A 26050-nucleotide genomic window follows, 5' to 3' on the forward strand; every position below is an offset into this window, starting at 1 on the left:
TGCAGCTTTGATTTAAATTTTACTCCGATTTAAACGTGTTTTCGAGCCCACTGTTTTAACACATTCAATAAACACACTCAAACACTGTTGTGTTGTGTTCAGGAACAGCTGCAGCTTCCTCAAACGCCTTAATTTGAGACTTCTTTAAGTCGTGGGTCCTGCCCCTTCCTCTACGTAGCCAAGATGACGACCGCCTCGGGTGCAAAGTGTCCAGCGTTTCAAACTTCTTTCACACAGTACAAGTCTTTAGCTCTTAAACAGCTCTTTGAAGGTGTTTGAAAACACAAAAACCTACAAAATTGTCCTTACTTTGTCAAAATGTCCTCACTCTGACGGACTAAAACTCAAAATGATCCGCAAAATGATAGTTGTACGAGTATACACGCAGAGATTTCGACTTTCATTAAAACACACTGACAGCAAATCTCCTCCTCTCTTCCTCATTGACACACTTACAGACACACATGCAGTCATAGACATGCACACATGGAGAAACATGTTTTTTTTTTTACCTCTCCTGGGCTGCTGGAGATTGTGACCCCGTTCTCACTGGGGATGTTACTGGAGCTGTTGTTGGGCGAACTGGGACCTGAGCCTGGCGCACTGTTGCATGCAGACTCTTGAATACACACAACACAGAAATTATAAGGATTTGCTAACAAGCTAGCATGCATCTAACTGCCAACCAAGTAAAATATATTTATTTTAACAGCATGACACAGATATGACAATAAATATCACAATCCAATTACTGAGGTTCCAGATTACATCGGTTTTTTTTGGATCTTTTTAAATTTTTCTATTACTAATATGTGATCTGCGTCATCCTAATCACGATACCACCTTAAGAGTACTCACCGGCCACATCTAGGGAACGCTTCTTGGCATTGGTGATGGGTCCGTCCTTCCTGCGGAGCAGAGGGCTGCTGCGACGCTCCGTCACCTTCTGCTTTAGCCGAGAACGAAGCTTCAGGTTGGGCTCAGAGGCTGAAACGACACAAACCTCACACAGATTTAACAAGGTGGAGAAGTTTCATTCAAGAGTACCAAACAGTGATGCAGACTGGATGAAAAAGGTGTTCAATGTGTTATCTGTTCCAGCCCGCTTAACACATGTGTCGCAGATAACAAAGTGGATAGAGCTTAAGCTGTATCAGTGTTAAATGTTTGATTTTCAACTGAGCCAAAAATGCAAAAAATATGGATGTGCTACAGCCCAAATTAGTCCGAAAAGCGCATTAAAAATTACAGCCTCACTAAACTGCTACTCTGGCACTTGGCTTCATGGTAGATTGCTGGGTCGCACAAGCGGGAGCTTGTTCGTTGGCATGTAGTGGTGCTAATAAGCTTGTCCCTATAGGCCACACTGTATGCGGTGGCTGACAGATTTGGGAGCTGAAGTTAGCCATCATCATGTGACAGTGGGAAGCACCGCAACAACAGGGGGAGCAGCCAACTGGCAGCTTTCTTGACCCCGTGCTTAATGATGCTGCCTCCACGCTCTGCTAATGAACACCGCTTGTTTCCAGACACTTCCAATTATATAAAAAAAAAGAAAAAGAAAAACCTGAGAGTGTGTCTTTTTGGTTTGTGCGTGCATGCGTTGGTATGCCTGATTTTATATTTCTTACAAACAAACACACCTGTTCTGGATTTGCTGTGTGCTATGGAGCTGTATGGGTGAGTGCTACACGAGGTGTGCAGGAAGAAGAAGAGGCTAGTTTACACTACATTCTGGGAATCATGTCACGTAAGAGACAGAACCTGGACAATCTGGCTTTGGTGTCTCTCTGCCAGACTATACCAACAAACAGGCCGTTTTTTATTCCCTCCTCTACTGGCTTCCTTCCGTTCAATTAGTTAAAGCTGGACGGTTGACCAGCGGTTGACCCCCCGTATTATCAAACGGACCATGCTACATCCATTAGCCTCGGAGAAGGAGGTTCGTTTTTCTGGTACAGCCAAGTGAAAGCAATTGATTCTTCTTTGTGTACAGCAGTGATGCAGTCATTCCGTATTAGAAGGACTCATTCTGGGTCATTACAAACCCTCTGGCCCCTGAAATCCTAATCGAGATGGGACAAGACACTGAGTTTTTCATGTACTTCAAAGAGGTGCAAGACACTCTCATTATACCTCCTAGTCTGTGGGGATAATGTGCATTTATAATGCGGAGGTGCTTTTTCAAATGCACTCTCGTTTTTAAGGGAAACAATGCTGCTGAACGTAGGAAACTCAATTATTAAAAAAGGGCTTCTTCTAAGTGGAGGGCACTCCTCCAAAGTCTTTGTTAAGAGGGAGAGATGGGTTGGGTCAGGATGAAATGTGAGGCATTAGGAGGAGAAAGTAGAAGAGGGAGAAGAACAGCAGAGTGCATGCTGAACTGTAATAGTCTGACATATGAACATGATCAAAATTACAGTATTGTCATGATTATAATGACAGATGAAAGAAAACAATCAGAGTTTCTCTGTCTTTTTTGGTGAATTTCTGATATATTACAAAAAGCATTCGTTGTTACTGTAATGCAAATTATTCAGCATGAATTTTGTATTTGCTGATGAAGTTTGTAGTCAACATACAACCAACATAATTTAGCCTCATTGATTACCAATGTGCTTTGAATATCCCTAAATGATAAACCCTTGATTGTGTTAATGCTGGCAGGAGCAAATCAACCACTGTGCTGAGACTTGTGCTCTGTTTATTACTGTTCTGGGTGGTCTCCTCATAATACCCATTACAATCAAAACAGCTCTAATATGAGCCGTGGTGTTGGACGCACCGATATCAAAAAAGTAGACACGAGTATCGCTCTGCACATCTGCTGAATCATACACAAACAGGTATTTTTCAGTGTCAGAGGAAAGTTGATTAACCTCCACAGTGAAGACCTACAAACACTGCGTGGCAAAAGTGAAAGGAACTGACGTAGTAAAAACTGAAGAGGATGGTGTTCAAGGTCGTGTTTGTGCCTCCTCAGTGATCACAAAATAGATAAATGAAAGGAATGGACGGAGGGAGAGAGACCAACTAGGTAGATGGAGCAACTGGACATTAGAAGGATGATTGGAGAGCGGTGAAGGAGACGAAGAAGGACGTTGAGGTAAGGGTGTGTGTGTGCGCGTGTGCATGTGTGTGTGTGTGTGTGTGTGTGTGTGTGTGTGTGTGTGTTTGCTGGGCACCGGTCGCCACGGGTGTGTTCACCTCAGGACGCAGTGACTTTGAGGGGTGTTAATGCCGACTGGGCAAAAGCACACCAGTGTGCACACGTGCGAACACACTCGCTGCAGAGGGCCCAGACGAGCTTTACTGCTGATGCTGGCATTTTGTTGCAGCCCTCCTTCACCTTCTTCCATCCCCTCCTTTCTCTCTCGCTTCCTCTGATGCCCCACTTCTCTCTTTTCTCTACAATTACTTTCTATCTCCTTACATTGTTGAAGCTCTATGGGCTCAGTGTAAGCAACCACTGGCAAAGATGGACGTACTGCCTTGTCAGAGCAGAGGCTATTGTCCTATTTTATGTTGTTTATCACTTATAGATAAAGTAGCATTTCTAAAATATTCAGACTTTTTTTTTAAAATTTACACCCTCTCTTGCCAGGACATGATGTCAGATAACATCATGTCTTCTTCTGTGGTCTTGCAGTTGTGATAATAGATGGGAAACTAACTGCTACGGAAAAAATTTAGCTGGGACTTTACAACCCAGAGTCCTGGCATGTTCAAGGGCATTTTCATGCTAGCCATGGATGGCTATGGTATGGTATGACCATTATATTCTTTTAAGAGACATTGCTCCATTGTGGCTTTTGCGTTTCCTTCACTGTGCTTTGCATCTATATGTGATTTCTTATTACACAAAGATGCTCAAGACCAAAAACTTTTTCTTTGAACCCTTAAAACTGTACAAAATCAACATAAAAAAAATCTGCATAAGTGGTACTTCATACTTCAGTAGTGAGTTGACGAGGGCAACTGGCTCTCTGATAAAAAAAAAAAAACATACTGAGTTGCTCATCTGTTCTGACAGATAGGAGGCCCGAGCTGCATGGAGTCATGCTGGGGGGAAGCCGTGCCACTCCGCCAGGGAAAAAGGCAGAGGGAGGGAGAGATTTATGGAAATCAATAGGGGGAGTTTGCTGAAACTAATCAGCAGAGCTTCCGAGAAACGTCGTATGGATGATACATTAGATAAATAGAATAGATGCACATAAACAGACAGACAGACGTATAAACAAACAGATGGATTTCTCTCATTTTGCGTAATTTCTAATAACATGAAAACAAATAAAGTGGATCATATTGGCTATAAAATGTAATTCCAGTGAAATTAGTGTATAAAACAGGGCATTGTGATTAAAAGACATCAATTCTTAGTTATAGTTTCCAGAAGATATTTGCCTGCAAATTTGACATCAAAATATTGAAACATCTCTCTAGTGTCCAAAGAAATAGGATATGAGCATAAGACACACAAAAGATGGCTGACTGACTAAAGATCATGGAGCTGTATGGGCACCAAATCATGGTTGGTGAGTTTAAAAGTAGGATTGGAGGAAGACCATAATGTTAACAGTCATCCATATTGTCATTTTCTACAATAAGACAGAAATCTACTAACTCACTAAATGTTCTCTGCACTGAATAGTATGTAAAACATAAAGCTGTGTATTGAAGGATCATTTTTCTCCCTTAAAAGGACAGTTTTTTCCTCCCATCTTTTGTGGAAATTGTTGAATTGTTGGGTTCCTCTGTATAATGTTGTAAAGTTCTTCACTGTGTTAAGTGCCTTGATATAACCGGTGTTGTGATTTGGCGCTATGCAAATAAAACTGAATAGAATTGAACTGTAATGGATAGAACAAAGACCATGAAAGTGTGATACTGTACGCAGATATCCTGCACGGTTGTTGTTCAGTGTTTGGGACCAAGTGTGGTATGGGAATGTGTGTGTGTGTGTGTGTGTGTGTGTGTGTGTGTGTGTGTGTGTGTGTGTGTGTGTGTGTGTGTGTGTGTGTGTGTGTGTGTGTGTGAGAGAGAGAAAGAGTAAGGCAGAGAGGGGGTCAGCGTGACAAGTCTGCCTCTGTCATGAAGCCCTTACAGACTTCCTGTCACAGCATTCAAAGTGGCCCTCTGTGTTCTAGCAGCCATCATCACAAAGGCCCTCAGACTCGGACAACGAAGCCCTGTTGTAATATACTGTTCGCCTGAACTCACTGGACAGAAAGAGTTTTTAACATACATTTATAATTCACCCCCCAAAAAAGAAAAAAAACGTCATGCGTGACAGTTCCAGGCGTCAGAGATGCGCACAGCCTTGGCGACCACCGTCACTATCACTCACTTCCTATTGGACACAGTTCATATCTCTGTCAGCCGGTTTAATCTGATCTTTGTCTGCTCACTATTGACACAGCAGCTCCTCAACATCCATGTATGTGTGTGTGTGTGTGTGTGTGTGTGTGTGTGTGTGTGTGTGTGTGCTGTCACCATTCCCACGTCTGTGTCTCAAAGATAATGACCAATGTCTTCAAATCCTGAACACCAGTTCTTCTAAAAATATGTCACAAACTGTTTCTGTAAGTCGTGAATACTTCTCCAAAGAAACTTCCCGGATTACATCCGGGTGTGGAAGAAATGTGAAACTTGCAGTCTGAGTATGAGTGCCAGGAAAAATCATTCCTGCCTCCAGCTCGCAGCAGGTGGGCAAGAGTGCAGAGTACACAGAGTTTGGCCTCCAGCTGTGAGAGCTGCCAGCGATACAGCCAAAGCAGCTGCTGACGCTAAGTGAATAATCACTGCTTGGCCGCACTTCGAATGGACAGATGGACAGACTCCGATACGTCCAAAAGGCAGGAAGTGTGGTTTTTACGTGCCTTCCAGGACACTTCACAGACGTAGTCAAGAGTAGCTTTGAATGATCTGTAATATCTTTGACTGAATGTGTCAGTTAACATCTGTGTGAATGATGTCTAAAACGAGCAAAAAGCCAACGGACTCTTTCAAAAAAAAAAAAAAAAATCCCTTACATTAAAATCTTTCGACACCTGATGATGCAGCAATAGACTGTCCAAAATAATCAAGTTCAGGCTCTTTTATTGTGACCTCAAAACCAGGAAAAGATTGTGGCTGTTCCAAATGACGTGCTTCCCTTCGTACACTAACAACTAGTGCTCTGACGTGTTTCATATTTGAATTTCGACAGACGTGTTGTTTCAAACCGTACACCGCCGTTCTATACTTACCTTCAATATTTGTCACATTTGAACGCAACACCCGCCAACATAGCTATAATTATTTAACCCAGAAAATAATGTGTTTTCGTGTCCTGTCTTTAAATGCACACAATAAACACACTGATGGCTTCAATCCAACAGCAGTATGATGGTACTTAGTGAAAAATAAAAACTTTTGTAACAGCTGCAGCTTCCTCAGACATCTTAATTAGAAAATTCATTACCTCGATGGTCCCTCTCTTTCTGCTACGTTGCCAAGATGGCGATCATTTTTTGGACCGCCTTGAGTGCATCATCCGGGTACTCGTAGCGCACTGCGTGTTTCCGTACATGTGCACGTACTAATGCACTCAAAATAGTAAGTGTTATGTAAGTTATATGTAAGTTCGCCATTTGGAACAAAGACCAAATTTCGGAATTGTTTTAAAAAAAAATTCCAGGTTGGGAACAATTCCCTCCTCAAATCTTTGCTGGTTGCCTGACATCTTGCTCGTTGTCGTCCTTTCCACACTTTGGTTTTACACATTTAACACAAATATGACAACTTCGCTACCTCTGGACAGAGCCAGGCTAGCTGTTTCTCTGTTTCCAGTCTTTAAGCTGAGCTAACTCACCGCTGACTGCAGCGTCATATTAACCACACAGATGTGACATTGGCACAAACTCCCAACAGATATTCTCAACAAATACTCCTGTAACACATCTATCATTTTTGTGAAGCTTTCTAATTTTCCAAACTGGACTGGCTCAGTTATTTTCTACCCCCCAACCCCCCATTTACATTAAAATGACAAAAAAAAAAAAAAAAAAAAAAAAAAATCCACAAAACAACTTTTGATATCTTTATTTTAGAGAATATTTTAGGACTCCCTGTTAATCCTCCTGTGGCTGACTGCTGGTTTCTGACTTTGAAACCTAATGAGTCAATTTTATTTTCAGTTGCTTAAGTAGTAAAAAGGAAAATTAGTGCTTCATTGTTGACAAGCAAAGAATAAGGATGTTGTGAAGCACCAACGCCTGAGCAGAGCATTTTGTTGTGTACCTGTTTTGCGGAGAGGGAAGTCGTCTTTTGAGTCGTACGTGCCCAGCATCGGGTGGGTGTACGCCGACAACGCCGTTTGGGGGGGCGAGCTCTGGTCCAAAGAGCTGTGCTGGGTTTTTCTACAAAAGAAAGTAAATTAATAAAATACCTCAGTACAACATGTAATTAGACTTCAGTCGTCCTTTTAAGGTGAAATCTGGTTCCATATGCTCAATACACACACACACACACACACACACACACACACACACACACACACACACACACACACACACACACACACAAGTGAAAAAGACAGCTTCTATCTCCCCCACCAAGGTCAACACTTTAAAAAAGACAGCAAAGTGTGGACAACAATGTGGGTGGAATGAAGAAAGAGGCAAAAAGAGAGCGCCGAGAACATCCTTTATCCTTTTCTCACCTTCAGACAGAAAATAGGCTGAGGTCTATAGTTCCCTGTCTGAAGGATGGTTCAAAATTCTCGGAGACAGTGAATGGAGAAGGTGAGAGGAGAGATGAAGACAGAAATACGTATATGGCAGAAATGCCAACAGGTAGGGAGCAGGGAGAAGACTAACGAAACAGGAATTGGGGATAAAAGTGATAGAGAGCTTCACAGTGCAGTCCTGAGATTGTTCAATCATCTCCTGCCTCTGCAGAAATGTTTTAAAGGCTCTTCAAATATTTAAAGCGCAGGAGAGGTGCCATTGTCTTCCTCTATCTGCCCACTTCAAACATACACACACGCAAACACACCTCAAAGAGAGCCAGCTGTCAATCACCGACAACAAACACTTGGGGAAAAAAAAAAGCCTTCAACGTTTTCTGTGTAGTTAAACTCAGAGAGGCTAATGTGGATGTTCGAAAACTTGATGTGCGAACAAAAGCACATCGGTGACAGACGCCTACACAACAGGGGTTCATAACCACAGGGTTTTCCATGTTTGCAGAGCCATGATGGTGAGAGACTTTTATGTCGCTCATCACTGGCTTTTACGTGCCATATATTTGCCTAGAGTGGCGTTTTTTTTTGTTTGTTTAGATAAGGAAAGGCAACAACTCGAAGGATTATAAATGAACAATATGAATGAAGATATGAATGATATCTGATTGCTCTGAAACGTTGTGAAATACAGGTATAGCTATAGAATTCATTCTTCTTTAATCCCTTTGATATTATCATTCTTTTAAACCCAAAACAAAAAAATCTAATCACAAAGCTGTATTTATGCTGAGTATAAATATATATTTACAATCCAAAGCAGCAGTTAATTATTTTACATTACAAGGAAGAATGCATTTTATGGATATAAAAAAATATATATATTCTTACCTAGTTTTATAATATAATGCTCATGATTTGATGTTGAGAAAAAAATGCCTTTTAAAAAAAATTGGATAATCATACAGTCAAAAGGAATCCATAGATAAAGTACCGATTACACAATACAAATCCAACTAAATAAAAACAAATCTCTAAAAACATTCTGTTACGAATGTTAATTGTGATTTTATTTTGAAATAAACTTGAGAATTGAGACGTTTATATTGCAAACATTCTTCACTGGTGTTGTGTGCATTGCAGTCCAAGCAATAAGTGGGCGCTGACACTCACCCATACCAGTAGCGTGGGTCGCCGGGCAGACAGTGGTTTAGGTTTCGCTGAGCCAGAGCTTTCTTTTTGTTCAGGACAAATTCCTGAAGTCGCATCTTTACCTCTGTACTGGCGACAGCACCTGCACGGAGAGCAGACGAACAGTAAGTAAAGAAACATTTTATTTAAATTTGTGTACACAACTTTATTCACTACACACGCAGCCCTTTTGCCCTACATGAAAACACATCTTTTAAAGATTGCATTTCTGTGCCTCTGAGCGTTTACTGTATCGTGCCGACAGTCCAATCTTTCCACCTACAATGAAGATTATAAGGATATCCATCCGTACTTTGACAGGTAATGGGTTCCTAGCTATTAAAAGCAGCGTGCAGGATCTTGCATCTCCGTTTCATTGTAATTCCACTGAGACGGCAGCGGTGGAGGAGAGTTACCCTCCAAGATGCACATCAGGAGTTTTCGCTCTGCTCCCAGTCTCTCCTCAATTATCACCCTCATTTCAGAGCTACAAACAAATCGTCTAGGGAGAGAGACGGGGATGAGTGAGAAAAGAAAAGGAGGAACAGAGTGAGGAGAGCAATAAAGGTGGTTACAACAAAAGGTGTTTCCAGAAAACAGGAAAACCAGTGTAGGTGTGTTTTTATTAGGATGTGACAGCAGGAGTGATAACAGGCGATGTGCCGAGCTCGAAGCGGTGCATTCAGTATGTGAATGTGACAACAGCTGATACTGTACGTGTTCCCTAAATCATGGTGCAGCTGGAAGTGCTGACATCCCAATACGTCTGCTCTGCCACTGAAGCAAATTGGCTTTTATGAGACTGCCTTCCATGCAATTTAGTGCAGTACTTAACAAAGCCTCTTCTGTTTACAACCCAATGCTCTTTTCCACAGACGTCAAACTGAAGGCTCACTTTGCCCAGACCGGAGTGGTGGAGAAAAAGGAATTTGCTGGGGGAAAATAATGGTTTTAAATGTGGCTCCATCATTAATTTCATTCAAAAGGATTTGTGCTGAAATTAACATGTCGTAGCCTACACCACCAAAAAAAGCCAATAGGAATATATGAATATCGGTATATTAGTATAAACCTAGAAAGTGAGTCATTTTCTCCTCATTATAATCAGGCCATTTACAGTATTTCAGCCATGAAAATGTGCACATATACACACCAGCATGAAATGATGATGTATCTTTCCCACAAGTGGATAAACAAAGTTTACTAGCATTTAAGGCACTGCACGGAAAGGCAAGTTTATGGGTGAAGTGCCTTTCTACAACAAGGCAATTCAACTTGCTTTACAAAGTCAGTCAAGTCTTTTGTGGCTTCTTCTATTTATGTACTTGTAGTGTAAAACAATTAAAGGAACAAGAAAAACAATTAGCTTGGCACTGAAGACTGGAACATATAAATAACACCTTTGTCTGCCATCTTTTTGGTGGAAATCCAAGAATTTAAAGTTATTGGGGTCTTATTTTTCAAAATTCAATTGAATTGAATTCCATTTTATTTATATGGCGCCAAATCACAACAGAGGTTATTTCAGGGCACTTAACACACTAAAGTCCTTACAACAGAACTTTACAACATTATACAGAGGAAGCCAAGAATTGAACAATTCCCACGTAATGCCCTTTAAGGGAGAAAAACCTCCAACAGTAGGAAGGAAAAATTCCCTTTTAACAGGAAGAACTAAGTTAAATGTCGACTCATGCCATTAAACCACAGCAGAGGAACAGGGCACAACCAAGTCACGTCATTAAAATAGTTCCAGTCAGATATAAATTGGTGGACAATAACGTAGAAAGATTGATGGAAATAGTACATTTCTGTTACTTTTATCCAGCTGTTTTTACAAAAAGGAATAAAAACGATTCTAACAATTCTACAAAATAATTGCGATCACGTGATATGTAATAACCAGCCTACTTGGCTCAAATAAATTAATTGTAATTTCTTTCCTGCCAGGAAAATATGCAATTGTCTCAAAGCTTATTTAAGCATCCAACTGAGGAGAGTTTTATTTTCTTTGCAGATGGGTCATCATGACTCCTTAAAGTGTGGATACAATAACTACAAAATTGAAATGAAATTATAACAATAAACAGATTGAATCAGAGTGCAGAGAATTGCCTGGTTTTTATCTTATTGCTGTCATTGTGCTCCTAAATCAACAGTAAAAGATAAAACCGAGGGCATGTGTGCCTCTCCAGTGTCTTGGTCCTCCAACCTAGTCTTGGCCATTTTATTGTGATGCTCCCTGTGGTGAATGTGTGATGTCAGGCTGCTCTGACTGCTGTGTATTGACTACAGGTGCTGTGACAGAAAGGCTGGAAGGGCCGAGTCTCTCTGACACCTGCTGTGATAACATGACACAGTGGTTCAGCGCAGCTGCGACAGATGTTGGCAGCGTACAGGAGAGGGAATATATGCTGGTTGAAACACGACAGCTTCATTTAGAGCTCGTTCAGGACACCACCGATTTTAGCCGAAGCCATCTTGCTAGTTCAGAGCAATTTGGAGCCGGAAGTGACCCTGTTTGGATGGACTGGGGAGGAGCGAGTGATGGCTCTGACTCTGATGGGAAACCCAACGATACAACGTCCCGCCAACTGATGGCTATAACCTGACTGCACCACAGACCTGTCAATCAAACAGACACGCCCCCAAAAACATGGATTTTCAGATGGGCCGCAAGAAAACTAATCAGAACAAGCGACTTCAGCTAGCAAAACCAAAATAACTCGTGGAAAAAATGAATTGACGGATCATTTTATGAGACTCGTTGAACGGGAGTCTACGGAATCGACGTCCACTTTTATATACAGTCAATGGACCAAGCATTATATTAATATAGCGCATATGTTTGATGCCCCGTATAATGATGCTATTAATTTAGTATCTCATGTGTAGGTCACTTGTTTTATGAATCCTTCTCTGTAGCAGCTGCTACTCACTCTCTTGTCCCCTCTCCTTGTTTTTGAGCTGTAGGAGTTTGTGTTCCCGCTGCTGCTTCTCCAGCTGCTGCTCGTGACGCTGTTGCTCCATCTTCCTGTGATGCTCCAACAGCTCTTGTTGGTGCTTGAGCGCCAGTAAGTCCTGCTGGTGCTGGTGGAGAGAAGGACATGGGGATATATTGAAAGAAGAAAAGAGTACAAAGAGACACAGCCGATAAGGATGCTGCACAATATCTCATCACAATAAGCTGCTACTAATGTCAAATGTAAGGATTCAAAGGTAACTTTTCTAAAACAAAACAACGCAGTTCAATAATGACAGCCATGTTGATCAAAAGACTGAGCAGACAGGAGACACGTATCAGAGTTATTTTCAGCCCAAACTGTTCCTCCTTGTTGGCTGGCTTTGTGGTTGTAGCAACACCAGAGCGGGAGTTTTTAACAGAGATGCACACAAATAAACGCACACAACAAACACACACACACACACACACAGTCACTGGGGCCAAAATTCCCATGGAGATAACCACGCAGCAAAATACTGCCACCAGATCAAATTACACCACCATACCCACTTAAATGTACACATGCACTTGTTTCCTCCTGTCCTTCACAAGGTGCATTTCTGCTGAGTCCTGCAGTTGCTGTATCCAAGGAAGAACTCCTACCTCACCCGCCAAACAGAGGAGAGGAGAGGAGAGGAGAGGAAAGGAAACGAAAGGAAACGAAAGGAGAGGAAACGAGAGGAGAGGAAACGAAAGGAAACGAGCGGAAAACGAGAGGAGAGGTCCTTTACTTGACCCCCCATCCCCTCCCGTCCCCTCCCACTACCTCACCACCTCACCTTGATATGTTCCTGCAGCTGGACTTCATGTTGTCGCGACAGCTGCTCATGTTGCCTCTGAAACTCGGCGATCAGCAGCTGCCTCTGGAGCTGCTGCTTGTGTTTGAGAGCCACCAGCTCCTGCTGCAGGTGCTGCTCCGGGTGACCTGCAGAAAGTGTTTTGAAGAGCTACATCACTCAGAGCATCTGCGGACACCAGATACCACAAGACAACCAGAAAACATCATCACTTACTGATGACAGGCCCGCGGCCCGTCTCGGAGGATGTGGCCGGCGTCGGGTGGGGCGGGCGAAGCAGACCAAAGGGGGGCTGCTGGTGGTGGTGGTGGTGGTGAGAGTGGTCCACTACGCGGAGGTCCATGGGAAGGATGGCTGTGGTGGTGGGGGGCACCTGCGTGGGCAGCGCTGCTGTGCTCACATCAACTGAAAAGGACAGAGAAACAAAGATTTCAAAAAGGCAGAAACTTAATAGAACTTATTTTTAGATTATAGTCAAAAATATTGCGTTTATTATAAAAAGAAAATAATAGCGGTCAAAACACCCTGTCCTCTCTGACCCGAATCAGGCCGATAAACATAGTTACATCAGCTGCCTGAGCGCCGCAGCCTTGACAGTTGCACTTAGGATTACACATCATCCTACTGCTCGTGCTTATTTTGTAATGTTGGCACACTAAAGGGTCTGTTTTAGAGTTGTACACAGAGGATAAGAGCATTAGCAAAAACAGCAGAAACGTAACATGTGTCTGAGATTTTTCAAAGCCAGAGATCATCAGTCTGTGCTCTGTTGGTGGTGGGAGAGGAGCGTGTAGGAAGCCTCCCAAATACACTGTTTACATAAATCCCTACAAACATCAGAGAGCAAGAAACGGTCCCTCCGCAACATGAGTTTTTCACCAAGGATTTTCTGACACGCACGTTGAATTGGTTTTGTTTCCACTGGGTGTACGTGTGAACATGAACAGTAAACTCTGCTAATTGGAAGTGCAAAGTGTCACAGACTTTGAGTGGATACAAATGATAATATACCCAAAATCCACACAGGTTTTATCTGTCACCATCAACGCAGACGATGCCATTTTACTCATGATTACACACAAAAAATATAAACGTCTGTTTGTTGTAATCATTTAATCTGCTTCCTGTGAAATAATCCAGAGAAGTAGTAAAGGCCTGTTGTGATGCTGAGACATGGATAGTAAGAGGAAAAAAAAAAAGAGGAAACATCCCTGCTTCAACATGCTACAACTCGGGTATTGGTGCAATCAGATTATTTCCCTACAACACAGCAGCTTACACACAAACATACAACACTACGTAACACCCGAGGAACAAGAACAAATACAAGCAAATTCTGTGCCAACTTTAAAGTCTTGACATGTAACGGGGATACGGCATGCTGTGATCAAACACCATCAACACGCTACTTTGTTCATTCTAAGTACTTGCAGGCTTGATTTTTGTCAGTCTAAAAGGTGAAATTGATATCAAGATAAAACTTAAGATAAATCTTTGCGGTCAGAAGCAATTTTCATATTCATGCAACCAAATAAATTCTTGACATAAGGACGGACACCCTCCCGTGTATCGTTCAGTCCCCTGATCGATATCTGCTCTGTGGAGAACCACCTTGCACCGTGCCCGTGCCCCCTTCTTGCAAGAGATCAATAATCCTGAAACCAGTGCACAGCATCCCCAGCCAATCACGGACGTGCTGGCATCCCCAGTGGCCAATGAGGTTGGCGGTGGAGTTTGCAGTTACTTGCTGAGATAGCCAATGACATCTTTGGTACCGGGCAGGTTTTTCAGTGCGAGGAGGGAAACTTGACACCACCCAGCAGGACAGCGGGGGAGAGAAGGAAGGGTGTGGCCGTGCCAGACATGCTGGTGCTTCACTGGTGCAGACACGCGTGTTCTGTTAGTTTAACTCTACTTGTAAGGACTTGTTTGAGAGCTGGACATTAGAAGTTTGAAGAATTGAAAGGCTTGGATTAAATTAAGTAAGGGTGGAGGCTCAATTTAGAGATTTAAGAAGTTATCCTTCAACCGGTGATTGTATCGACAATTATTGTGACAGGTAAGTTACAGGATATCGAGGCAGCTGAGTGCGCATGTGCGTGTGAAGTGATTCCTGGACCTCTGAACTACAAATTTGTATGTTTGTAACTTCCACATTGAAAGGCAACCTCATTAAAGATGCCACCGATCGTCATTTTCTCTCTGAACAGTAGGTGCTTGTCAGCCGTGTTGACCAAACAAAGCGGTTACCGGTGGACCGTGGTAAAACTTCAGTCCACCACGTCTCACATTAGGCCGTGCACGCATGCATTTCCACAAACATGCCTGCTAACCATTTGCACACATATCTAATGAGTAGTAAACATCGAAGTCAAACAAACAAAACCTTGTGTTTACCCATCGGCCATGTCAGTCAGTTTCAAACGGCTTGCCACTTCTCATACTGAGGCCCTTTTCAGAGGGAGCCCGGCTATTTTAGTCCCACAGTGACAAACATGCATGAAGCGTCAGCTCAATTAATGGACTCGAGTGAGTGACACAAATGCCATCCCCATTTCCTCTGAAGAGGCCTTTTGGCACTCGCTCTCAAACCAACACTCTTCATGTTTGCATCAAGTGACGTTCTCAGTAGGACTTCACACAGGCCCTTTGTTTTCATGAACTCCCAACCCCAAAAACTGCACGATGACAAATTTACACATTCAGCTTCCATGCTTTCACATGCAACAACAGAATGCCAAGTTTTACAACATGTTGATTCATACACAGAAGTTAGAAATCAAACTTTCCTCTGGCCTCTTGCTGATAAGAATGCTGTCTCTTTTTTTTTTGTCTGATACTAGTTGCGTTCCGAATCACATACTTTTTCTTTTTACTTTTTGGTACGTACAGCAGCTACCCTTTAAAAAAGTATGTACTGTTGCATCCAGTATGTATACAATTGGGACATACTGTTTCGGCATAAAAATGCACCTTCAACTTTTACTTTTAAGTAAAAATGAAAAGGATGTGATTTGGAACGAGTACGCTTCCTTTTAATGTCTTCTTCTTCATTTTGTGGGTGGAGTCTTAGCACCACCAAATATCTCCGCAGCTCAGTTGATGTGCCGTATCTTTTGCCACGAAGAGGATTGTGGGTCGGAACAGCCAGAGTAGCATGCTGGCCTGCATACTGCAAAACACGACCAAATGTAGCAGGACATCCTGGTACTTTTGGCATACTACATTTCACATACTATTCATTGGGGCAGACCCTAAATCCTTTTCTGGCATACTGTTTAGTATGTGTCACAAACCGGCTCAGTGCTTGTGACAAAGAGGAGGGGAGACGAGACAGGTTGCAATGACAATGTTCAGCTTTATTGTAAAATCAACCAACTATAAAAAAAAACAAAAAAAAACATGAGGTGTGAGGATGAGTAGCGTCAGTGGTGAGTGGAAGGCACGGACGGGTGAGAAATGTGTCTGCGAGTGTTGAAGGCGGAATGAAAGCTCAAACAAACAAAAACCAGCCGATGAGACAGAGAGATAGCGCGAGCCAATGAAACCACACAGGTGCCAACACATCACCTTAATGAGCTTCCTTTGCCTTGGAAGTCACAGACCGTGTTCCAGGTAAACACCCTTCTTGCGTGCCCGCACACCTGAACTTCCTTCAATCGTCAGCGGAGCCATTTATCAACCGTCTGAACCAGTCCTGCCTTTTAGCCACTGAAGCCGTGTGTGTTGGGCTGGTGCTGCTATTGTTGAGCTGTGTTTTTGATCCCTCTTTGATCAGCTATGTATCAAAGTCTTGGCTGACTGGTTGTTAGAAGGACTTTTGTTCAACTTTTGGGAACTTTAAAGGAAACCTTGTAGGGGTTCTCCACCAGTTCTCCCACCTTTTTCTCCCCTGTTTTGTGGCCAGCTTGACAGCTTAAGTTTTGCCTTTTTGTTTGATTCTGAAGGGCAATGGAGGTTTTGGTTTTCTAGTTTGTGCGGGTTTTGGTTATTTACTTGGGACACATCTTTGCCTCCATTTTTTTCACTGTGGGTTGATTTGTTGCTGTTAAACCATTCAATGAAAAAATATTTGTCATTGTTACTTTTAAAGTCTTTGAGCCCTTTTCTCAGCATTCTTGGGTTCCTTTGTTGCAAATGCTTTTGTGTTACTCCTTGCAACTCCTTGTCCCCTATACGTTCAATTCCGGTTGTAACACTAGCTAATAAGAAAATATCAAACACAAACATTTGCATTTTTGGTGACTCATAAGCCAAACAATAAAGTTGAGTACCTGTGCTAATTAAAACCACCAAAACTACTGTGCACATTTATCAGTAGTATGCACTCTAGACCACATGCCAAAATGAGTGCTAAAAGTATGCCAACATATCACCTCACCATCCACCTCTGAGCAACAGCTTTTGACTCGCATGAAGTTATCAAACAGAAACAAGGAAAGAAAAAAAATGCACCTTCACCCAACTAAAATGACAAACATACCAGTCCACACAGACATTGGATAATTTTTCACATACTTTTAAATGGTGTTTTACTGCATTTAGACGTGTGATATAATACACACAAGTTGTACTGTGTCGTATCTTGGGGATACTGAGCAAGCTGTGTGTATGATGACAACAACAACTGTGATGTCTACATCATAAGTTTATCCTTATGGAACAATAATGAATCCTAAACCTTTCATGTATTTATTTTGTTAACATGGCTGGTCACTTACTGACTAAAAAAGTAAAACTAGAGCTGTTTTTTTGTTTGGGGGAGGCGGGGCGGGGGGATTCAATGTGGCAATTTCCCAACTCTTTTGGTCCATATTACTCTGTACACAGTTTTTTTTTCCACCTAATTGCAGAGCCATAAAAGTCTCTTCTGTGGCAGAATGAATAATTAATTATTGAGCCTACTAATCTTATGGCCCCACTGGAAGATTCAGACAAAAAAATAAAACGCTTTTCAAAATGTACACATTCACTGGGCAAAATAAGAAAACTGCTTTAGCTTCACTTATGTGAAACATTAAATGTTTATTTTTATGTAACATTTTCTTTTGACCAAAACTGTAAGATTCATCCAAAACTAAAACAAGCCAGGCTGATGCTGTCCCTGAGACAGACCGGACAACAGCCACAAACAATAATAAAACAATAAAAAGCGTCATTTTCTTCGGGCTGATGCCGATGTTTGATTGTTACAGCCTTCATCAACTGATACCGATGACATGCTGATATTATCCTGCCCCCCTTAAAAAAAAAAAAAATAATAATAATAATAATAATTACAGCCACTTATCCCCAAACCGAGAGGCTACGAGTGAAGGCAGCACAGAAGGAGACGGAGAGAGAGAGAGGGAGAGAGAGAGAGAGGCCCGGTGGTGTAATCACTGCTCCGACCAGCGACTCACAGGCTAACCACACCGGCTGGCACATTAAGACTGCACTGAGAGCTATTGCTGGCTACAGATTGCGATGTGTGCTGCACATACAGGCACTTAGCAACTTACACCTTTTGATAACCTTGATGTAATTATGTATCAACACTATACCTGAACTACAAGTACAGAAAGAAGTGTCCATTTCAAGTCATGTCAGAGCCCAGAATAAATGTTTTTATTGGTTAAATATATCCGACATTATGCGGCAAAAGAAGGGTACATTTTAGAAATTAAAGGTTTTAGGATTTCGTTTATCAAAAACTGATGTTTGATGGTGTTTCAATTAAGTCTTTTTTTTTTTTACTTTTTTTTTTAAGTTTAACAAAAACAAATTCCACTTTTTTTCCTCAAACAGACTATCAAAATATTGGAACGCACACAAGACACCCACTTGTGTCGCGGTCCAGCTGACATGGCTCTGAAGGATCCCCATACAGTTGTAGGTCCACCGTGACAGAAGCAACAGCAGCTCTCAGAATACCTGTCCTTGGAAAGGCGTGTTTATAGTAAACAAAGCTTTGTCAACAGCGGCAGACTAACGGGTCGACATGCAGCGCCCGACGGGGGACAGGCACCTGTGGGCTAATTAGCCCAGCTTACAAGGACAGCACTCTGTGAATGTGGCACGAGGTTGTGGTGCTGAGCCAACGGCAGGAGAGGAGAGGTTGCACAAGCTGACTCACCGTGACAGCAGCAGACATGATACTGCACAAATTCCTGCTGCAGGCATGGCAGAGCAGTGCAACATAAAGGCTGACGTATACATCTAAAACAAACATGCGCACACACACATGCAGTGATTTATTTTTTTTTATTTTTTTTTTATCCACGTGAATATATATTTATGGGGACTACGGGTGTATTTTTGTCACATAAAAAGTCTAAAATGTAAATTTGAAAAATGACTCACGACCAGAGTTAATGAATGTGTTCAATAGGTGTTTAAGCCCGGGGATCTTCAGCAGCTACAGATGAACGGCCATTATAGCTGTGAGGGGCGGAAGTGAGATAAACTCTGTTAAATCCCAGACAGGAAATGATGTTTACTTTCTGAAAAATCCCACAGAGTTGTGATATTTCCCCACAAAAGGCACGACGATGCGAAATCTGGCTGAACTAACTTAAAAATCGGCACGATCAAAGCTGGTGAAATGTCAGGCCGTGCCTCCTCTTCCCTATTCACCCATTACTCTCCGTGTGTGACTCTGCCCCTCCCTCCCTCCTTCCCCTCATTGTGATCAGGCTAAGATTATGGATCACACAGACAGGAGTTATTTATAGAGCAGGATTCCCAGGGGGAGTTCCTCGCCCCACCGGGCATCCGAGGCACTCAAAAGAAGGCCCCCCCCCCATGCATGTTTAGTCACAGTTTTAGGAGAGACTGAACGTGCACGCTCATTCACAATTCAAATATAATGAGCAAATATCAACAGTGACTGTGTGTGATTAAAAAAAATAAAATAAAAAAAAATCTCCACAAAAAATACAAAAAAAATAGTCACGCACCGGTGACATCGGTGTAAACCGTGCAGATTAAGAATGAATAGTAATCGCTGACATAATGTCACCCTGTCGTGAGCGCCACAGACACAGGTGCTCGCAGAGGAGGGAGGCAAACACCATGGCGACTGGTGGGATTGCGGCCAGCGGTTGGTTGGACAGGGGAGAAAGGGGGTGGGGCTTGAAGTGGAGGGAGAACCAATGATGGTAAGCAAGTAATTCAACAAATAGCCTGCATGTGCATGATGCTCAAGTCTGGGATGGGTGTGTGTGTTGATGTATGTCTCATTGCTTGTCCCCGCAGCATGGCAGTTTGTTGTGGTGTGCAGCACCTCCTTTGTCCTCTTTTTGGTTTCTATGATGACAGTTCAGCTCCGTGTTCACACAGACTGACTCCAGTGGATCAAACAATCAAAAGAGTGCCTAATCCAGTCATTTAAAGAATGATTTAAGTCTAGCTTGTTTTCATGTGGGAAATCAAAACCTTCCCTACTTTTCAAAGAGCTACTGGCTTTCTCACAGCACTGTGCTTTTAACTGTTGGAGCTGGGATATCAGACACAATCCAAGACAGAGAGAGGACATGTAGAATAGTTAAATATACAAATTAAACTCTTTTTTTTTTTTTATCATTTTAAAGGGCAAAACATTTTATCTGGCAAAGCAATTTAATCTAGAAAATAACCGTTTACTCTTTAGAAGAGTAAAGACACTCCAAAAATGTTTGATTACATAACAAAACTGTATTTACTTCTGTAAAAACATTAAAAACAAGTATTTATTTTCCAAGTGCTCAGCCGTATTATTGAAACTGTGTTTTAACTTTCATACAAATTCGTGCGCACCGGTACACACTCACAGAGGCATCAATGCAAATGCAACTTGTACACAATAGACCGTGTGGAGGGACAGACTCAGTCACTGCCATCTGCTCCATTCAGTTAAAGGCTGCGCTGAGTGGTGCTGAGCGAGCCTCCATACATCAGTACCATTCAATAAACACTGTCACTACTCAAAGCCGCACGCCCACACGGCTAATCAACATGTACACACACACACACACACATACATACATGCATTCCTCAAGTGAACACACACGTATCCAACAAATGGATATAAACACATGCCATGTGATCACACACTCAATAAATCAGTGAACATATATAAGCAGTAAATAAACTCCACAACAACACAATCCTTGACACAACAACCCACAAACCAACTCGACACACTTTTCATACCACACAGCACTTCTCAACATGCCATTTAAACGGCGATCCTTGCATAACAACAAGAGCTCTTACCCATCAGTGGTGCCGTGCTCTCCGGTTCTTGCACGGTAGTGTGAGTGTGTGTGTGTGTGTGTGTGTGTGTGTGTAGTGTACAGTATCTGAGCGAGAGAGAGAGAGAAAGAGAGAGAGCGAGAGAAGAGAAAGTGTGTGTCTGTAAGCCAAAAGTGCGACTCTGAACAAGAACAGTAAAGTCCACTGCAAGAGAGATGCAGCCACCGAGCTGTTTTTGTTTTTTCTAGTAGTGAGAACAGATCTCACCCTCCCTTGTCTTTCCCACACTCCCGTCTCTCACTCTGTCGCTTCTCTCACTGACGTGTTCAGCTCTGCCCTCCAGCTGCCTCTCTCTCTCTCTCTCTCTCTCTCTCTCTCTCTCTCTCTCTCTCTGCTCCTCTGGTCCCCTCCCACTCTCTCTCCCTCTCTCTCTCTCTCTCTCTCAGTGACATCAGGGGGCAGTCTCAGGCATGTTCAGCCTTTTATGAGCGTCTCTCCCTCTCTCTCACACACACACACACACACACACACACTGACCCACAGAGACGCAGGCTGCATCAGATTGCGACCACGTTCTTATTTGAATACACAACCTCTACGTGTTTTTACGAAACGGAGCTCAATGTTATCCTTACCCATGTTACTAGATGTGTTTTACTTGTTACACACACACACACACACACACACACACACACACACACACACACAAAGACGCACGCGCACACACACACACACACACACACACACACACACACACTTCGTCCTCCTCTAAAACCCTCCTACACAACAGGAACATAACAGCACAGACAGTTGTTGTGAAGTAGACTTGACAATACATACTTCTTTCAGGCTTGGAATCCCTTCACTACATTTTTAAATAGAAAATACAGAAATTTGAATCCGTGACAGGGTCAAATGTCAAAATGCGTTACTTTTCCCTGACTTTCATTTACTAAAAAGCTGAAATTTCATGACCTCCAATGAACAGAAAAACATGCTGCTGTTGTGCTGAGCAGACAAAAAACAGCAAAATTTCTGTTAAAAAACGGGCTGACACATGCCTCTCCTTTTGGGCCGATATTCAAAGAAATTAAATACATGTCTAAATACCGGTTGCAGAGGCAAGGAATTTATCTAACAATAATGCTAATTAGCTCGCAAAATAATAAGCTACCTTTTGAATTTCTGTCAGTGACCACTCATGCTACCAAACATACACATTGACAATAACTAGCTATGTCATTGCTACGTCCAAGGAAAACATTACATTTTAATAAAGGGCACACTCAATCTAAACATGCAAACACGATTCCCTGATATTCCATGATTTGGCCCCCCAAAAAATATCAAATTTCCTGACTTTCCCTGTCTGGAAAAGAGATTTTGAAATTCTCTGACCCAGGAAGACTGCAGTCAAAGGATTTATATCACACAAGATGTAGGGAAAGCATCTCAAAATGACCAATATAGAATAACACGGGAATATCTAAGGTGCTGAACCGAGGCAGTTAAAGTAGTGATTCGAAAGAAAGGATTGCAAATTCTTTCAAAGCACAGTTCTATATTAATGATTCGTTTTGGGCTGAATGATAATGAGGAGCTATTAAAGCAGCTGAAGGACTCCCCCATCGAGTGGAATCAGTCTGCTAATGACAAGTGCTCCTCTGGGGGCGACACCTGACATATGTCTTGCTGTCATATCAGTGGGCAGTCTCATATCCAGGCAAAAGGAAGGAGGAGAAACAGGCACGATGGGACTGGCTGCAGAACAAACAGTTGTTTACTTGGTGAGCGTGTAAATGTGGGGAAAAAAATGACCACATTAGGGCTCATTTGGAAAAATGGCAGCCTATGATTCCCTTTCAGTCAAACAGACTGAAGATTGACTGTAGAAGTAAAGACTTAAATGCTCAAAAAGTGCTGTGCAGCGCATCCTTAGATGATTATGAAGGTTGGAACTTCGTGAAAATGTCCTCTGATGCATGAGAGAGGAAAACACTTGCGCTTGTTTTGGTTCTGATGGGGAACAGATGCACAGAACAGATGATCAAACACCACGGTCAGAATATAACAGACCAGTCAGAGTGGGCTATGTACTTTACATGCAACAGTAAACACGTTCAAAAGCTACAACCTCTAAGCCAGAGACCAACTGACACTTCAAAACGTGTAGGTCTGCCCCCGATGAGTCGATGTGAAAGGTTTTAGTCGAACAGGTTTTCATTAGTCCTTTAGTCAGAGGTGGGTGAAAAAAAAAATGTTGAAATGCGCCACGTAAAAGATTTGATCAAAAACCTATAAAACATTTGTTATGGTTTTAGCATTTCCCTTTAGGAAGGTGGCCCCAATACAATGTATAATAAATTCACTAAATGTTCAGGCTCCTTGCTTGTTGTTCCAACACGTTCAGAATCATTACCGTCTTACTTACTGTAATTACTTGGAATCAGTTAACATAATGGTCATAACTGGTTATTATCTGATGACACTAAGCAGTACAAACTAACACAGATAAATCATTTGTTCAACCTTTACATGTCAAACAGATCTAACGAGAGTCTGTACAGGCACCAAACTATTTGGTCGGTCTGAGAACAAACACTAGTCAGATCATTAAAGTGCAAACAATTTTTACACACGTCACATCTCGGGTTTTTTGTGCGTAAAGGTGTGCATGCGGGGTGGTCTGATTCTGTGTGCTCGTACGCAGGAGCTATTTTTGAAGTGCAGCGTAGAATCCAGGAAGCCAAGTTTTGCGCGCGCGTGCACACACACACACACACACACACACACACACACACACACACACACACACACACACACACACCTGGCTGCGATAAAGGTTGGCGTTATCAGCTTTGTTGTATGGTGTTGACGTCAAAGGCTTAGCTAAGCTTCATGCAGCCGCGACACTGATAACAGCTAATGCTACTGATCCCAAACCACAATGGCACAGACAGACAGACAGACAGACAGACAGACAGACAGACAGACCTTTTCATTTTTAGAACTGGGAGAGTCATCCTTAGGGAGAGCAGTGACCAGACTGAGAAATTGAGTGGAAGAAGACCTCTTGAACTTTGCAGTGAAAATCAATGCATGGACGTCGTTGGTTCAGAGTCAAAGGAAAGCGGCGGTGAGCCGTCAGTTCATCAAAAAATATTAACAGTGGGGCCCAGGTGAAGACATTTGGAAAATGTTAATTTAAAATCTAAAAGTGCACGTAGCTTCTGGGTCTGAGAAAAAGGGGCCGATGAGGACGTGCATTACGCTGCAATACCACCGAGCGCCACTAGAGGTTGGCCTCAAAAACGTCTCCGGCTTCGTAGACTCCCATTCAACTAGTCTCATAAAATTCGAATGAAAAAAAAAAAATCCTCCACGAGTTATCTCGGTGTTGTAAGCTAAAGTCAGTCCTTATTAGTTTTCTGGCGGTCCATCTGAAAATAATCCCGTCATTGTTGAGAAAATAAGCTTCAAAAAGCCATGTTTTGGGGGCATGGCTGTTTGATTGACAGGGCTGTGGTGCAGTGAGGCGGCTATCGGTGGGCGGGGACATAGTATCGCCGGGTTTCCAATCAGATCGAGTCAGATCCCCCCCCAGCTCGTCCAAATATGGTCACTTCTAGCTCCAAACTGTTCCTGACTAGCAAAATGGCGACGGCCAAAAACTGAATTTGGTTCACCAACCAATGGGTAACGCTCCAGCTGGTTGTCGCTTTGTCCTCAACACAACGAGAACGCCAGCTACACAATAAATCTGCATCCACACACACACACACACACACACACACACACACACACACACACACACACACACACACACACACACACACACAGTATAGTTTGTATAGAACCATGTGCTGGGACTTAGAGCATATATTGGGCCTGAGGCTACAGCATGTGTGCTCATCAAGTGAAAACCTTTATGAATGAAAGTATGAAACCTAGAAACAAACGATTGAAAATGAATGGCTGAGAGAAACAAGAGGGCCTTTGCAGTTATTTCCAACAGCCTGAGAGAGAGAACCAGAATAGGCAACAAGCGAGTGTATCTGAGATAAAGAGCTTGTGTAGCAATCTGCATCAGAGTCAGCATGCACATGTGCCTTAAATAATGCATGTGGCATAATGATTGCAAGGCATGCTGAAGTACACAGTGTGGCAACCAGGCAGACAGGACTGATTAATAAGTAATGGATGGCGTCCGACTCGTAATGTACACACATACCGCACACGCACACGCACACACAAAACCATAACCACAAGACTGTTCATGCTTAAGAGGGAGAAAAGACAGCTACTCTTATTTTTTTGTACCCCACCTCCTCCTCTTCACAGTGACAGAGGGGGTGGGGGTTGCTTTTTTCATCCATCTCCCCAGAGGACTCCAGACAAGACTCCAAATATGTGAGATACTGTGTCGTTTATTATTGATTTGGGTTATTTATAATACACACACTCCCACTCACTCACTCTCTCTCTGTTACCCCCCACCCCCTTTACGTCTCTCTGCCTTTGCCTCCTCCTTTCCATTGACTGGTATCTTGGGGAATCTCAAAATACAGACACTAAATCTGAAATTTCTATTCAAAACAGTCGTTAAAATGTTCTCAATAATGCCTTCCCAACACCTTTTCTTTGTCATATTAGAACAGATTGAGGTTGTGCGATGAATTTCTATTTTGTAATTAGCTGACAGAGAATATGAGACACCACTATTTCAGTACTCTGCTCATGTCCTACTTTAATTCTCCTATAAAGTACTGCAGAAGTGTTACATTAGTAATATTTAATGCCAAAATTGTAATGTGCATCCTATTGACAAAACAAAAAAAAGACTTAAAGTGACTGAAATCAATATTGATTTAAATTTAAAGAGTTGTTGTCTTTGTCTTTCTCTTGCAAGCACACGCGCACACACGCGCGCGCGTACACACACACGCACACGAACAAACAGGTTTTGGCTGAAGGTCAATAAATTGCAGAGAAGCACCAATAGTATATAGAATAACCATTATGGGTGTTTTTTTTCCTCCAGATATATACAATATACCACTTGTATTGGGCCAGCGTTTCCCAACGACTTTGGCTTATGACCCTTTTAAAACAAAACGCACC

The 26050-nt window shown here is 42.4% G+C and overlaps 1 protein-coding gene across 1 annotated transcript in view; it reads right to left on the reverse strand.

Moving 5' to 3' along the window:
• hdac4 (histone deacetylase 4) overlaps positions 1-26050 on the reverse strand; it is a 113130-nt gene that overhangs the window by 39638 nt on the left and 47442 nt on the right. The window contains exons 3-9 of the mRNA XM_069154787.1: positions 12932-13120; positions 12698-12843; positions 11854-12004; positions 8897-9017; positions 7282-7400; positions 859-987; positions 513-619 (exon numbers count right to left, since the gene is read on the reverse strand). Of these exons, the coding sequence (XP_069010888.1) occupies positions 513-619; positions 859-987; positions 7282-7400; positions 8897-9017; positions 11854-12004; positions 12698-12843; positions 12932-13120 (962 nt within the window). The remainder of the gene's footprint in view (positions 1-512; positions 620-858; positions 988-7281; positions 7401-8896; positions 9018-11853; positions 12005-12697; positions 12844-12931; positions 13121-26050) is intronic.

This window comes from Embiotoca jacksoni, unplaced genomic scaffold (assembly GCF_022577435.1).
Source record: "Embiotoca jacksoni isolate LCO1_2020_lvr unplaced genomic scaffold, fEmbJac1.0.p SCAF_2, whole genome shotgun sequence".
In the NCBI taxonomy this organism is placed as follows: domain Eukaryota; kingdom Metazoa; phylum Chordata; class Actinopteri; family Embiotocidae; genus Embiotoca; species Embiotoca jacksoni.